The sequence below is a fragment of the Sphaerodactylus townsendi genome, linkage group LG07 (assembly GCF_021028975.2).
Source record: "Sphaerodactylus townsendi isolate TG3544 linkage group LG07, MPM_Stown_v2.3, whole genome shotgun sequence".
Taxonomy (NCBI): Eukaryota; Metazoa; Chordata; class Lepidosauria; order Squamata; family Sphaerodactylidae; genus Sphaerodactylus; species Sphaerodactylus townsendi.
Genome location: NC_059431.1, coordinates 113,487,479 through 113,502,202, shown reverse-complemented (window position 1 = coordinate 113,502,202; position 14,724 = coordinate 113,487,479). Strand labels below are relative to the sequence as shown.

At 50.2% G+C, this 14,724-nt stretch overlaps 1 protein-coding gene across 4 annotated transcripts in view; it reads left to right on the top strand.

The window, feature by feature from the left end:
* PHC1 (polyhomeotic homolog 1) overlaps positions 1-14,724 on the top strand; it is a 249,717-nt gene that overhangs the window by 216,966 nt on the left and 18,027 nt on the right. For 2 of the 4 annotated variants that reach the window (XM_048504789.1, XM_048504787.1), the window contains 4 exons: positions 512-622; positions 8,198-8,275; positions 11,278-11,430; positions 12,575-12,730. In XM_048504789.1, coding sequence (XP_048360746.1) covers positions 512-622; positions 8,198-8,275; positions 11,278-11,430; positions 12,575-12,730 — 498 coding nt within the window. The remainder of the gene's footprint in view (positions 1-511; positions 623-8,197; positions 8,276-11,277; positions 11,431-12,574; positions 12,731-14,724) is intronic. The other 2 variants (XM_048504790.1, XM_048504788.1) reach the window with 1 other exon arrangement.

Here is a 14,724-nt window from a genome sequence, read left to right as displayed (position 1 = left end):
AAATCAGGCAGGGATATGGGGCATCCTATACATTGCTAGCTGGTTGTCCTTGCTGCGTGATGGAAAGTGCCGTTAGTTAACAGCTGACTCCTGGCAACCTGATAGGGTTTTCATGGCTTGAGACATTCAGAGGTAGTTTACGATGGCCTTCCTTTGCTCGGGCTGAAAGAACTGTGACTGACTCAAGATCGCCCAACAGGCTTCATATGGAGAAGTGGGGAAATAAACCTTGTTCTCCAGATTAGAGTCCACCTGCTCTGAACCACTACATAAAGCTGGCTTGTTGCTTTGTACCTACCAACAAATACGGTCCAATGTTGTGCTCTTAGCCCTTGTATCAGAGCAGCTAGCATGCATGAGCCCACAGTTCGATCATGTCTTTGATGGGCGACACAGCTCAGTTAGGTGCCATTGGGGGGCTTGTCTTCCACGTAGGCTGTTGCCAGTGGCCCCTCGTTGCGAGGCTGCAAACTCCGTGCTCTGAGTGGTGTCTTCCTTCTGTTTATGGCAGGCTCTTCAGGCCCTGCAGAGGCAGCCCAACGCAGCCCAGTATTTCCACCAGTTTATGCTCCAGCAGCAGCTCAACAGCGCACAGCTTCACAGCCTGGCTGCAGTTCAACAGGTGAGTTGGCCATGCCAAAGAGTTAACCTTGCCTGGGATAGAATGACCTGGGAGGGGGAGGGGAGAGGTCAACGGGCAGAGTTTGGGAAGAGGGAGCAAGATGTGGAATTGAGAGGTCCCAAGTGTGGATGGGCAGGGGAGCTGCATGGCCCAATAGTGCTAAGTCTAGTTTGTTCATTCTCATCTCTCTCTATCTACCACTCTATCTTTACAGTTCTTCTGAGCTCTCTCAACCCCACCCACCTCACAGGGTGTTTGTTGTGAGGGGGGAAGGGCAAGGAGATTGTAAGCCCCTTTGAGTCTCCTACAGGAGACAAAGGGGGGATATAAATCCAAACTCCTCCTCCTCCTCCTCCTCCTCCTCCTCCTCTTCTTCTTCTTCTTCTTCTTCTTCTTCTTCTTAAGAACATAAGAACATAAGAACAAGCCAGCTGGATCAGACCAAAGTCCATCTAGTCCAGCTCTCTGCACTTCGCCAGTAGTGGCCCACCAGGGTGCTCCTTTGGGGAGCTCACATGGGATGTGAACTTAATGGTCTCATGTGCTGTTGCTCCCGGACAATTGGTCTGTGCTATAGGCATTTGCAATCCTGTGATCAAAGAGGGATCAAGATTGGTAGCCATAAACTGACTTCTCCTCCATAAAATCTGTCCAAGCCCTTTTAAAGCTATCCAGGCTATTGGCCATCACCACCTCCTGAGGCAGTCTGTTCCAAACACCCAATCACACGCTAGCGTGAAGTTGTAAGTGTTTCCTTTTATTAGTCCCACCTCTTTCCCCCCCCCAGCGATTTTCAATAGAATGCCCTTGGTTCTAGTATAGAGAGAAAGAGAGTAGGAATTTCTCTCTGTCAACATTTTCTACCCCATGTATAATTTTATAGGGACTTCTTAATCATATCCCCCCTCCAGTCAGCCTCCTCCTCCAAACTAAAGTAGAGTCCTTAAACGCTGCATGCCTCTCCTCATAGGGAAGGTGCTCCAGTCCCTCAATCATCCTTGTTTGCCCTTCTCTGCACTTCTCTCTTTTTTTTCTATCTCCTCCAATATCCTTTTTGAGATCGTACACCAGAACTGGACATAGTACTCCAAGTGAAATGGCTCCCAGACCAATGTTTTATATGGCAAGTGGCGCCCGGACACCTCTTGCAGTTTTATTATCAATTCCCTTTCCTAATGATCCCCAGCATAGAGTTTTCTGCCTTTTTCACAGCTGCCATGCATTGAGCTGATATCTGGCTGGAACTATCAACTAAGAGCGCCTTAAATCCCTTTCCTGGTCTGTGACTGATAGCACTGACCCCTGTAGCGTGTATGAAGTTTGGATTTTTTTGCCCTGTGTGTACTCACTCTTTACATTTTGCTACATTGGAACTGCATTTGCCATTTCTGAGCCCACTTCACCTAATTTATCAAGGTCCGCTTTGGAGCTCTTCGCAGAATCCTTTGTGGTTCTCACCACCCCACATAATTTGTATCTGCAAACTTGCCACCACGCTACCCACCCCTACTTCCTAGGTCATTATGAATAGGTTAAAGAGCACTGGTCCCAAAACGTGATCCTTGGGGACACCTCCACATCTCTCCCACAGGGAGTAGAACCTCCCATTTACACCCACTTTGTTTCCTGTTTCTCAACCAGTTTTTAATCCATAGGAGGACTTCCCCTTATTCCTTTCTCATTGCTGAGTTTTCAACAGTCTCTGGTGAGGAACTTGTCAAAAGCCTTTGAAATCCAAGTAGAGAAAATGTCCACCGGTTCAATTCCCTGTCCACATGCCTGTTTACACCTCAAAGAACTCTAGTAAGTTTTGTAGACAGGATTTGCTCTCTGCAAAAGCCATGCTGACTCCTTTCAGCAGGTGGTCTTGCTTTTTCTTAAGCATGTTTTATCATTTTATCTTTAATACTGATAGATTCTTCACTTACCAGGGAACAGATAAGCCAAACTGACTGGCCTTGTGGGTTCTCTGGTCCCCTTCCCCTTCCCCCTTCCTCCTCCTCCTCCTCCTCCTCCTCCTCCTCCCCCTCCTCCCCCCCCCCCCTCCTCCCTCCCTCCCTCCCTCCCTCCCCCCCTCCCTTCCCTCCCTCCCTCCCTTCCCTCCTCCCCTCCCTCCCTCCCTCCCTCCCTCCTTCCCTCCCTCCTCCCTCCCTCCCTCCCTCCTTCCCTCCCTCCCTCCCTCTCTTCTCTCTTCTCTTTCTTCTTCTTTCTTCTTCTTCTTTCTTCTTCTTTCTTCTCTTTCTCTTCTTCTCCTTCTCCTCCTTCTCTCCTTCTCCTTCTCCTTTCTCCTTCTCCCTTCTCCTCCTCCCTCCCTCCCTCCTCCCTCCTCCCTCCCCTCTCCTCTCCTTCTCCCCTCCCTCCCCTCCCTCCCCTCCCCTCCTTCCCTCCCCCCTCTCCTCCTCCCCTCCCTCCCTCCCTCCTCCTCCCTCCCTCCCTCCTCCTCCCTCCCTCCTCCGCCGGTCCCTCCTCCCTTCCTCCCTTCTCTTTCTCTTTCTTCTTTCTCCTTCTTTCTCTTCTCCTTTCTCTTCTCCTTCTTCTTTCTCTCCTTCTTCTCTCTCTCCTCTCTTCTCCTCCTCCTCCTCCTCCTCCTCCTCCTCCTCCTCCTCCTCCTCCTCCTCTCTGTCTTTCTATCCCTATAACTAACTCCCTCCCTCCCTCTCTCTATCTGTCTATCTATATGGTCACATTAGAGAAAGGCTTTGCTCAGTGAAAAACCTCTGCCCAAGATGCTATACAAGCAAGCAGAAGGTCCCAAGTTCAAGCCCTCTCCAGTTACACAGTTTTAAGCAGCAGATGTCAGAAAACACTTTCAAGGAGATTTTTTTATGAAGTTACAGATTATTATAATCTTGTACAGTTTACAGCTCTTCAAAAGGGCAAAGATGTGAGTTACATGGACCTAGCGTGGCAAGAAGTTGTAACCCACATGGAACAATCAGTGTACATATCTTCGAGACCGCATCTCCCCATATTGCCCTCAAAGGCCCCTCCACTCATCAGAGGGGAACCTTTTGATGATCCCCAGCCCGAGAGACATCCAGCTGGCCACAACCGGCCTGGTGGAACAAGCTGCCAAGCGACGATGTCAGGGCCCTGCAGGAATTATCTCAATTCTGCAGGGCCTGTAAAATGTGGCTGTTTTACCAGGACTTTTTCACCGAACCAGCTGGATTGAAAGAAGCAATCCCATCTTCTTTCGGCCTCCCGGCGGGGGAGGGGGGGGTGTAATCACCATCTATTTTAACATCTGCCTTATTGTTTTAGTATTGTAGCATTATAATGTTTACATTTAGTATTTTATATATTTTAAAGCTTTAATTACTGTTTATTGTAATCGTATGTTGCAACCCGCCCTGAGCCCTGCGGGGATAGGGCGAGACAGAAATGGAATAAAATAAATAAATAAATATGTTGCTAGGGCAAACACTGATACATTTCCTCAAGTAGAATATAGAATGGTAGCTTATAAAAGTGATTGTTCATTTCATTTGAGGTTTACTTAGGTCAGTGATAGCGAACCTTTTTGAGACCGAGTTCCCAAATTGCAACCAAAACCCCACATTTATCGCAAAGTACCAACCCAGCAATTTAACCTGAATGCTGAGGTTTTAGTTTAGAAAAAAACGGTTGGCTCCCCCTTCCTCCGCCGCGCCTGCTTAAACAGGGACCAGTCTGCTGTAGCCTCCAGCAAGTCCCGCGCGCACCGCTCTGTGCCTCCCTGGCATCTCTGCCTCCTCTGCACCCCCCCCTCGGGCAGCAGCCACCTGGAGCACAGGCACCAGGCCCGCCAGCCAAGTCCTCCCTACTCACCGCAGTTCTTGCACATTGTGCTCAGTGGCCCAGGCCAGCCTAGATGTGTGTGTGTGGGAGGGTGATTTTCTACTTCCCACCTAATGATTTCTGTGTGCATGTTCCCACAGAGAGGGCTCCGAGTGCCACCTCTGGCACCCGTGCCATAGGTTCGCCATCACTGACTTAGGTGGTTGAAAGGACATAATGATGAGGCAGTCGCTTGTTTTTTTACTGTGCCCAGCTCATGTCGATTGTGACAATTCCTTGTTTTAAAATAAGCAATTTAACAAAAAAAAAATCCCTTTCCCTGCTTGAGAGCCCACAGAGCTGTTGCCAGTTAGTTCAGAGAGTTCCGTATCACCTGCCATGTAGGTGAATCTTCCCAGCTGTTTCTATGAAGAACAGGAAAGTGCTGGTCTTGAGGATGGAGTTGCAGTACGGTTGGACCGTTGCAATTTGTACCCCTGACACTACATGGCTTGGCCTTCGTGAGCTGAGATCCTTCAGGGCGATGCCTCTGTAAGGGTGGAGGAAGGAAAATCTATGATCCGACTACCAAATACACAAGCACCCTTTATATACGCAGATACCCCACCCACTACTGGTCATTGCTAATGGGCGTTTTGCTAGTTATTTGTTGACATACTGCATTCCTCCCTCCATCCCCCGTTTCTTCCTAGCTCACAAATTTAAATTTCTTAAATGGGTCTCTCTGTCCATGCCTACACTTTTCTCTGCTGTTCTGTTCCAGGCAGGTAACAGTCAGGGGAACAGGGGAAGTTCTCATCACCAAAAGATCAGTGTTGGGAAACCGGGTTAAAACGACAAACGATTAGCTTTCCCCTTTCCTGGGGTATTTTTTAAAAACTGTGTGCATCATTCAAGCTCAGCCCTGTAAAGGTCGTGTTATATTTTCCTTTACAGCCGGTAAACATTGAAAGGCTAAGTTCTGTCTGTCAGCTCCGTGTGCCTCTCGATGCAAACGTCTTTCCATCTGTTGTGTGCCCGTGCACAGCACACCAGGTCTGGTTCAGCAGCAGCTGTCATCACACTAAGGCATCCAAACAGCTTTAGAAATGCTTGTTCTGGAACAAGGGTGCACAGCACAGTGACACGACCAGGACAGGTCTTGACTGCAATTAAGCGAACGCACAGGAACACATGAATCTGCCTGAAACTGAATCAGTTTCTTGGTCCATCAAAGTCCATATTGTCCAGTGGCGTGCCAATGGGGGGGTGCCCCAGGGCCGCCCCATTGGGGGTCACGTGGCGGGCGGAAAATCCCCTCCGCACCCTTCCCCCTTCTTGGGAAGTGTTGTTCCCACCAGGCTGCTTTTTCAGCCTGAATTGAATAGGCTGCTTTTTTAGCCTGAACTAAGATAAAGGGGGGGTGGGGGGTGGACACCATTTTGCCCCAGGTGCCATTTTCTCCCCTTACGCCACTGATATTGTCTACTCAGACTGGCAGCAGCTGTCCAGGATTTTAGGCAGAGGTCTTTCACATCCTCTACTGCCTGGTCCTTTTGGCTGGAGATGCCAGGGATTGAAACTGGGACCTTCTCCTGGATGGTGTAGGCCATCTTGTTTGGGTTGTTCTCTACCGTCAATCAAGGAGGCAGGAAATATACTTTGGTCACTTCCTGTAGGCGGGTCGTAGCCGTCTTGCCCCAGTATCTTCCTGCCTCGTCAGGGAGTGCAGCAAATTCAACAGGCTTTTTGCTTATTGATGGGCTTCGTGTCCTTTGCATCCCAAAAACTCCTTTCTGTGTCTGTGAGAGAGATGCCAGGGATTGAAACTGGGACCTTCTGGCATGCCCAGCAGATGCTCAGCTACCAAGCCTATTCCTCATAAGTGAGCTCTGTCCTGTCATGGCGCTGGGCTCACAGAGCTATTATGTATTGTGGGATGGGGCAGAACAGGAAGGAATAATGATTGCTGTCTCCAAGTTATTGGAGGACAGAGCAATCTCTGTTTGGGTAGCCGGTTACGTTCTCAAGGGATAGCCACATGGTAGACCTGGCCTGCCACCCTAGACCCCAGAACCCCAAAGCTGGGCACCTCATTCTCAGGGACTCCTCAATCCTTGATTGGCAGCACCTCAGTCATGTCTGGACTGAGCTTTGGCTTGCTGGCCGTCATCCGCCATGTTGCCACCTTCACGCAGTTGTCCAGGGTTTTCACAGACTGAGCTGCTAAGGGTCTTTTTGGAACTTGTGGTTTGTCTGCATGAAGTGCACATTCCCTTTGGGTTGGATTCTCTATTATGCACTCATTTTGGCCTCTGTGGAAGTCGCTGCGCTTTCAGATCAGAGAAGCTCTGCGGTTTCTGAAACTGGGCAAAGTGCGACTTTTCCTTCCCTTTGCAGGGAAGGCGAATGGAATTAGGGTGCGCTACTTTTCCTTTGGGTTTTCCAGCTTCTCCTTGCCTTCCCCTGCCCACATGACAGCTCTTTCGGCCAGGATTGAGAGGGCTTTTTATTTTTCATGCTGCAGGTCTATCGATAGTACAGTAGACCCATGAAATTGATACGGTCCATTGCATTATTAATAGAGCACCTGTCCGGGTGCGGGCGTGGACCCTGCCGCAATGCCTGGACTCGGGACGCCATGTCGGAGGGAGGTGGGGGCGATGGGCCAGGCGGCCACCGCAGCAACCACGAGAACACCTGTCCTAGTGACAACTTCAGCGGAGGCAGGGACAGCTGCAGCCCAGGAAGCAGTGGCTGAGTCCCGGGGGAGGTCGGAGCCTCAACAGCTGGCCGGGAGGGACGGTGCGCTAGACAGTCCCGACGATCTGCTGAACAACAGGCCTCATGGGGCAGAGAGGGGGTGGAGCCATGAGTCCGGCCGGCATGAGTCCAGCAAACAGAAAACCACGGGAAAATCACATTGCAAAGCCAACAGCCACGCTGCAAGAAGTAAGCACACAAAAGGAGAGGGAGAAAGAGAGCTGGGCATTGTCCACATGTTGGTGGCACCTCATCACCAGATCTTGTGTTGTGCATACTGGTTGTTTATTATTATTATTATTGTTTAACACATTTTCATGCCACCTTTTTATCCAATCAGGGTCAACAAGATGAGGTGCATTGAATGAAAATCAAAACATTTGAACAATTAAAAGTACAGTTAAAATTATACAAATCCAAATCCAAAACCTTTATTAGGCATAAAACCGGTGTGTGTCATGAATTCCAAATACAGTAAAAAGATCATTATTGCACAACTTGCAGTACACAGAGTAAAAATGTAGCAACAGCTCCAGAGATTTCAGCATTAGAGTTATTTAGAAGCTTAGCCATTTTTACCTTATCAGAAAGGAGCAAAAAATTATACAGTGATTCAATTAAGGCACGTAAGCGATGCTAGAAGGAGAGGCTGGTAAGTGTTAATAGGGATGTGCCAGATGAAACAAAAGTCTTTACCTGCTGTCAAGAGACAGCAATCGAGGGAGGGAGGTGAACCTCCCAGGGGAGGTCGTTTCAAAGGTTGGTGCCACAGCTGAGAAGGCCCTGCCACCAGTTGTCTAGCTTCAGAGCGGAGCCTGCCTGGTGAATAGTGTGTGTGTGTGTTAATCTACAGGCGGGTTTCTCACTTCTTTGGTGGCCCTCTCTCAAGAAGCATTGTGGGTAGCAAGCAGGGCAGCTTCAGGGTCCTCTACAGAACACCCTTGCGGGCAGCGTCTTGTGTTTGGTTTTACTGTCATTTTGAATTCCAGGAAGGCTGGGAGCAATGGGACCGAGAGTTCCGGCTTGCCTGACAGTTGACTCTGTTTCTTACAGGCCACCATAGCGGCCAGCCGACAGGCGAGCTCTCCAAACACGAGCACCCCTCAACAGGCGACCACCACGCAGGCCTCCGTAAGTCACGGCCCTCCGGCTGTCGTGCGTGCGACCCTCCCTCACCTTCCCATTCCCGCATTGGTGTCTTGGTTGTGAATTATCCGTTGGGTTGGGAACCGAGAATGAATGTTTGCTGGGGAGAAGGAGAACTGGAGACAGTATTTCCGTGGTGGCGAACCTTTGGCGCTCCAGATGTTATGGACTACAATTCCCATCAGCATGGCCAATCCATAACATCTGGAGTGCTAAAGGTTCGCCACCACTGTAGTATTTCCTCCGTTTGCATCTATCCCTTCTGCTGCTTCCTTGCTTTGACTCAGCTGGGCTAGCCATGCGGAACCATGTTACTGTGATCTCCAGATGAGACTATTGGAATGTACCGTATGGGGCCTTTGAGGACTTCTTGGAGGCTTTGACAGGTATGAAATTCAGCAGCGAGACTCGTTCTGATGTTAGTCACTAGGACCATGGTGGCCAACCTATGGCACTCTAGATGTTCATGGACTACAATTCCTATCAGCCCCAATTGGCCATGCTGGCAGGGGCTGATGGGAATTGTAGTTCATGAACATCTGGAGTGCCATAGGTTCGCCACCACTGCACTAGGAACTTAGAAGTTCAGGGCTGCATCAATTTGCCCTGGGCTACCTATTTGCTTCTAGGCTTGGTTCCAAGTGCTGATTATCCCTCCGAAAGACCTTCGTAGGTTGGGGCCCTTCACACTTCTCGAACTGCATCTGCTAGTATGCTCCCGTGTGCCCAGTGTATCCACCACAGTCAGGTTGAGGGCTTTGTTTATGGTCGGGCTGGTCCTTTGGAATGACTTACCAGAGTAGACATGGAGAGTGCTTTCACTTCCTGGATGTGTAAAACCAAAGCTCCTGGACATGTGCAGAGTGCTTTCCAATTAGCCATGCTGGCAGGGGCTGATGGGATTTGTAGTCCATGAACATCTGGAGAGCCGCAGGTTGCAGACCCCTGCCGTAGACAAAGTCTGTCTTGTAAATGTTGTGATGTGATGTCATCCCATGGGTTGGTAATGACCTGGGTGCTTGCAGAACTGTTCCCCTTCTGTTATATTCTGTTGATGCAATTTGACTGTCTCGCTCCCAGAAGGGTCTCAAATGTCTCCTTAAGGCGGTCTCGCTCTATAGTGAGAGCAACCTGCTGAAAATTAATGTTGGAAAGTCTGAAGTAATGGCCTTCGCTAGTATGTGGAGAAAGCGCAGCTGGCAGATGAATAATGAGGCAATTGAACAAGTGGAACCGTACACATTCCTTGGTATTCACTTCCAATTTAATCCCTGATGGGTCAGTCCGCACACGTATGCCATCGCATTAGCCGAACATGGTTCGACAGCAACAATTCGGTTTTTTCACCAAAGAGGGGATCATCATATTCCTCCATCCCTTCAAGTTTCCGATAGTAGAATGGCAGCCCAACCAGTTGTGTAGCTACAACGGGGTGGGGGTGGGGCACACTGGGAAAATCGCCCCCCCTCACCCTTCCCGCCCTGCCCTGCCAGGCCCGGCAGAAGTCGCTGCCAATTGGCCATTCTGGCAGGGGCTGATGGGAATTGTAGTCCACGAACATCTGGAGCACCATAGGTTGGCCACCCCTGCTTTACAGCTTGGGGCCCACCTGTCTGATGGAGGGTCTCCTCTCGTACCTTCCCATACGCCAACTAAATGTTGGGTATAGTTGGCTAACATAGCAGAGTTTGCCCAGTCATGGAAATGTGATATTGAGTGCCGTAAAATCAGTCCTCCCAAGAGGCACATTGTGAAAAGGTAAAGCTTGCATTTATTCCAGTAGATTCTGTTCACATTCTTGTTGCAGTCAATAGAAAGATAGAAAGCCTAAACTAAAGAATACATTTCCCTGCACAAGTAGCCATCATTTCCGGCGTCACGTGAGTGTAAGTGTGGAACATCTGCTTCTACAGGAGAGACATGTAGAAATGTCTGACTCCATGCAAGTCCAGGTGAACAAAAGAAACAATGGCTACTGAGAGAGGAGGAGGGCAGGGGTCAGAGGGCAACTCCCAGGTACAGAGAAAGAGAGGAACATTCCACCAAGAGATCACACATCTGCACTTAGAGTTTTAGCATCCCCCAATGTCCAGGCATGCGGAATCACTCTCACTCCAACACTAAAGTTGCCACCTCCTGCCACTTAAAGTATCAGATACCAGTCAGATTCGTGCCTTTTCCATGTGGTTTCTGCTCTGTGCAGAAATATTCAGGCAGTACTGCAGGGCTGTTTCATTCCAAGAACTTCTGATTTGATCTAAATTGCAGGCATCGGTTGAGGGGAGAGAATATTGGATTGGTTTTGGGTTGTAACGTGAGGTGAGCCACAAGGAAAGATGAGGTATAAATATTTTAGCTCACGAACATGGTCTTGTGGTCCTCATCAAAAATCGGCACAACTCAACTGCCCAGGATCTGGGTAGAGATTTCTGCAAACTCAGAGGAACCCTCAGGTTTGGGGGGAAATGTTGACTTTTAGAAAATGTGCTGCAGTGGGTAGAAAACACGATGCTCCTGAAACCCCAAGTCCTTTGATAACCAAGCTTCCCAGCAGGCCTTGTGAGATCTCGATTTTGTGTTTCCACAGCAATCCCCAAGAACAGGGCTCTCCCAAAACCCGGAGAAAATGTCGCTCCATGCTGGGTGGGAGGCAGACGTGGGATCTAGAGAGAGCGGTGAAATGGTGGGGAATCTGAGTAAAGGGAATTGGTGAGGGGGAAATGTAGGCTGGGGTGGGGAGGCAAGGGAAGGAGGCATAGCAAGATACTCGGGGGAGGAAGTGGAGATGGAACAAGCAGAAATGGAGGAGCAGTGGACCCAAAGATGGAGTAGAATTCGGGGGTGGGGGGGTAGGGGGTTGGGGTAGGGCAGAGAGCCAGGGAGAGGTAGGTGGGATTTCCCATTCCCCGCAATGCTGCACAGATCCCCAGCTGGATGGCTCTATTGATATGCTTCCCCCATTCCCCCTGCTTATTCTTCCACCTCAGCAGATGAATTCAGCTACAACATCCGCTGCCCAGCTGATCAGCCGTTCGCAAAGCGTCAGCTCCCCTAGTGCCACAACCCTCACCCAATCGGTGCTGCTGGGGAACACCACCTCGCCGCCTCTTAACCAGTCTCAAGCTCAGATGTACCTTCGGGTAAGCGATGCGCACCCGCTGCTTTTGTCTCTTGTAAAGACTTGGACCTCCTTACTTTGGGGACGTCCCACCTCTCTGGACCGATCTTCAGCTCGTTGTGTGGTGGTCTGTGTTCGCCTTGAGGTCGCTTGCTTCTCAGCTCATTGTAGTTGCGCCAGAGGGACGGAAGACACACAGCGGCTATCACTTGAGGTTCCCCCCGTGAATATTAAAGATCCCATGGCATTTTTATAGGAATGGCCTTGAATCTGGGTGGAAACTGCCAGTCTGAAATATGGCTTCCTTGGATCGATCCGCAACCCCTTCTCATAACGCTGTCTGAGTTCATTCTGCTGGGAGGGAAATCTTGCCTCTTTTAATAAGATGACTGAGAACTGAAGCTCTCGCCACCATTTGCCCATCTCGACAGTCATCTTTGAGTTGCAGCTGCACATCTGCAGAACAACTTTTTCTCGAGTTGGCCTCGGATTTTGTCCTGGCGTGTGGTTAGTCTTTGCTGTAGTTCTCCACAGTGACAAACTAGTACATTTCTTCTCTCCTGCCCCCCCCCCCCCAATCCTGTTGGCCATTCTTCAATAACCTATGCTGCTTGCCCATTTTGGGGAAATGGCTGGGGTTCAACCTCTAAAAAAATACGCTCCCCCCCTCGCCCACCCCTCCATCTCCTTCAAAGGGGATGTGATGAAGAGGACCTGGCTGAGACGGGATGAAGAAGAGAAGAAGAAGAGGAGTTTGGATTTATATCCCCCCTTTCTCTCCTGCAGGAGACTCAAAGGGGCTTACAATCTCCTTGCCCTTCCCCCCTCACAACAAACACCCTGTGAGGTGGGTGGGGCTGAGAGAGCTCCGAGAAGCTGTGACTAGCCCAAGGTCACCCAGCTGGCATGTGTGGGAGTGTACAGGCTAATCTGAATTCCCCAGATAAGCCTCCACAGCTCAGGCGGCAGAGCTGGGAATCAAACCCGGTTCCTCCAGATTAGATACACGAGCTCTTAACCTCCTACGCCACTGCTGCTCCTCTATAGTGTCTATAGGCGGCCCCGAGTCACGTGATAACCTGTTTTGCTTGTGGTTCGCTTTCTTTCCTCCTTTCTCTCCCTTCTGCTCTTCCCACCTCTGCACCACCCGACCCTCCCCCTGACAGCCGCAGCTGGGGAACCTGTTGCAGGTGAACCGGACCTTGGGCCGCAATGTGCCTCTTACCTCTCAGCTCATCCTGATGCCGAATGGGGCTGTGGCTGCTGTTCAGCAGGAGGTGCCATCCGCTCATTCTCCCGGGGTCCACGCAGACACGGACCAGGTCAGTGACGCCCTTTTCCGGGGTTCCCACGACCAGCCTGGCCCAGTCCTTGGGCTTTTTGTCTCGGTAGATCAAATTTTCCCTGCGTAGAGCATTAAAATCCATTCTATTCTGGGGCCAGTGGCAACCTCCCTTCCGTTTTTGCATGCTTCACTTAAAAAGAGTTGGAAGAAGAAGAGCTGGATTTATATCTCCCCTTTGTCTCCCGTAAGGAGACTCAAAGGGACTTACAAACTCTTTTCCCTTCCCCCACCCCCACAGCAAACACCCTGTGAGGTGGGTGGGGCTGAGAGAACTCTGTAGGCTAGCCAAGGCCATTGCTCTCACATGCTGCGTGTGAACTCCCAAAGGCACCTGGTGGGCCACTGCGAGTAGCAGAGAGCTGGACTAGATGGACTCTGGTCTGATCCAGCTGGCTTGTTCTTATGTTCTTATGTCACCCAGCTGGCATGCACAAGCTAATCTGAATTCCCCAGATAAGCCTCCACAGCTCAAGTGGCTGAGCAGGGAATCAAACCCGGTTCCTCCGGATTAGAGTACACCTGCTCTTACCCACTACGCCACAGCCTTTCACTTCTCAAGACCAGGAGTCTATTTCTGCTGTTCACAAAGGGCAGCTGTGTCCCTTTTGCGGTTCTTATGTCACCTGGCCCAGCTGAGTGTTTTAGGAGCAAGAGAGAATAATCCGGTCACGTGGCAGAAACTGGTACAGGCAGCTCCAGAGTGGGAACGCCCAGGCTGTGATGTTCTGCAGCTGTCCTGGGGTTGCCTGTTGCACCACTTTTCCTCCCGGCCCTCCCCGGATCAGCTGGGAAGCATTTCAGAGCCAGGTTCTCCGCCCTCCATCTGCACCCGCTTTCTTTCTGTCTTCGCTCGTGCTTCTTTGGCGAAAGCCAGGCCGTATTTCCCCAAAACAGAGTAGAAGGCAAGTGTTTTGGAATGCAGGCATAGTGGTTCCTTTGGTTTAGGGCAGTGATGGCGAACCTTTTCGAGACCGAGTGCCCAAACTGCAACCCAAAACCCATTTATTTATCACAAAGTGCCAAAACGGCAATTTAACATGAATACTGAGGTTTTAGTATAGAAAAAAACGGGTTGGCTCCAAGGCGTGCGTTACTCGGGAGTAAGATTGGTGGTAGTCGGTGGCTTTGCTTTGAGGCAACTGTGCAACGCTTCCAACGGGTGAATCACGACCCTAGGAGGGTTTACTCAGAAGCAAACCCCATTGCCAGCAACCGAACTTACTCCCAGGTAAAGGACCACGGTTTCTTTCTTCCCATGACAATCAGTGGGGTTTAACAGCGCTTAACAGGGTTCCCTACACTGCTTCCCCAAAACTAGGTCTTAGGTTTAATGCTAATAATCTCCCTGAAATAATTACACTATTATCACATGATGAACTCTGTGCACGCATGCCCACAGAGAGGGCTCTGAGCGCCACCTCTGGCACCTGTGCCATAGGTTCGCCACCACTGGTTTAGGGAGTGTTGGGCTCTCTACTGAAGGGTGGGAAAGGCAGCTGTGAGTTGAAGGAGCCAGACTGAAGGGGGCTGGCAGCCACTGTCTGAGGGAGGCGGCACAGGCCCCTATCGAGAGGCCGGGGTTTTCTTTAAGAGCTGTGTCCGGAAAGTGCCATGAGATCTTTAATTTTCAACCCAAGAGAGGAGCTGAGATCGGTGTTTCTCCCAAGGGATTGGTCCGCATCTCCGTGGTGGCGAACCTTTGGCGCTCCAGATGTTGTTGTTGTTGTTGTTGTTGTTGTTATTTATTTGATTTAATATACCGCCCTATCCCACAAGGGCTCAGGGCGGTGAACAATATAAAATCATATATAAAACATACAATTTAAAACAATTATGTTCTAAAATAGTAACCCACGAAACCCATATACAACCCTCCCCAGAAAAAAAGGAATGGGTCCCAATGATGTTAGGGGCCCCTGTAGGCAGAGGAGGGGGGGCGGAGGCACTATCAGCGACTGGTCTCTCCAAAGG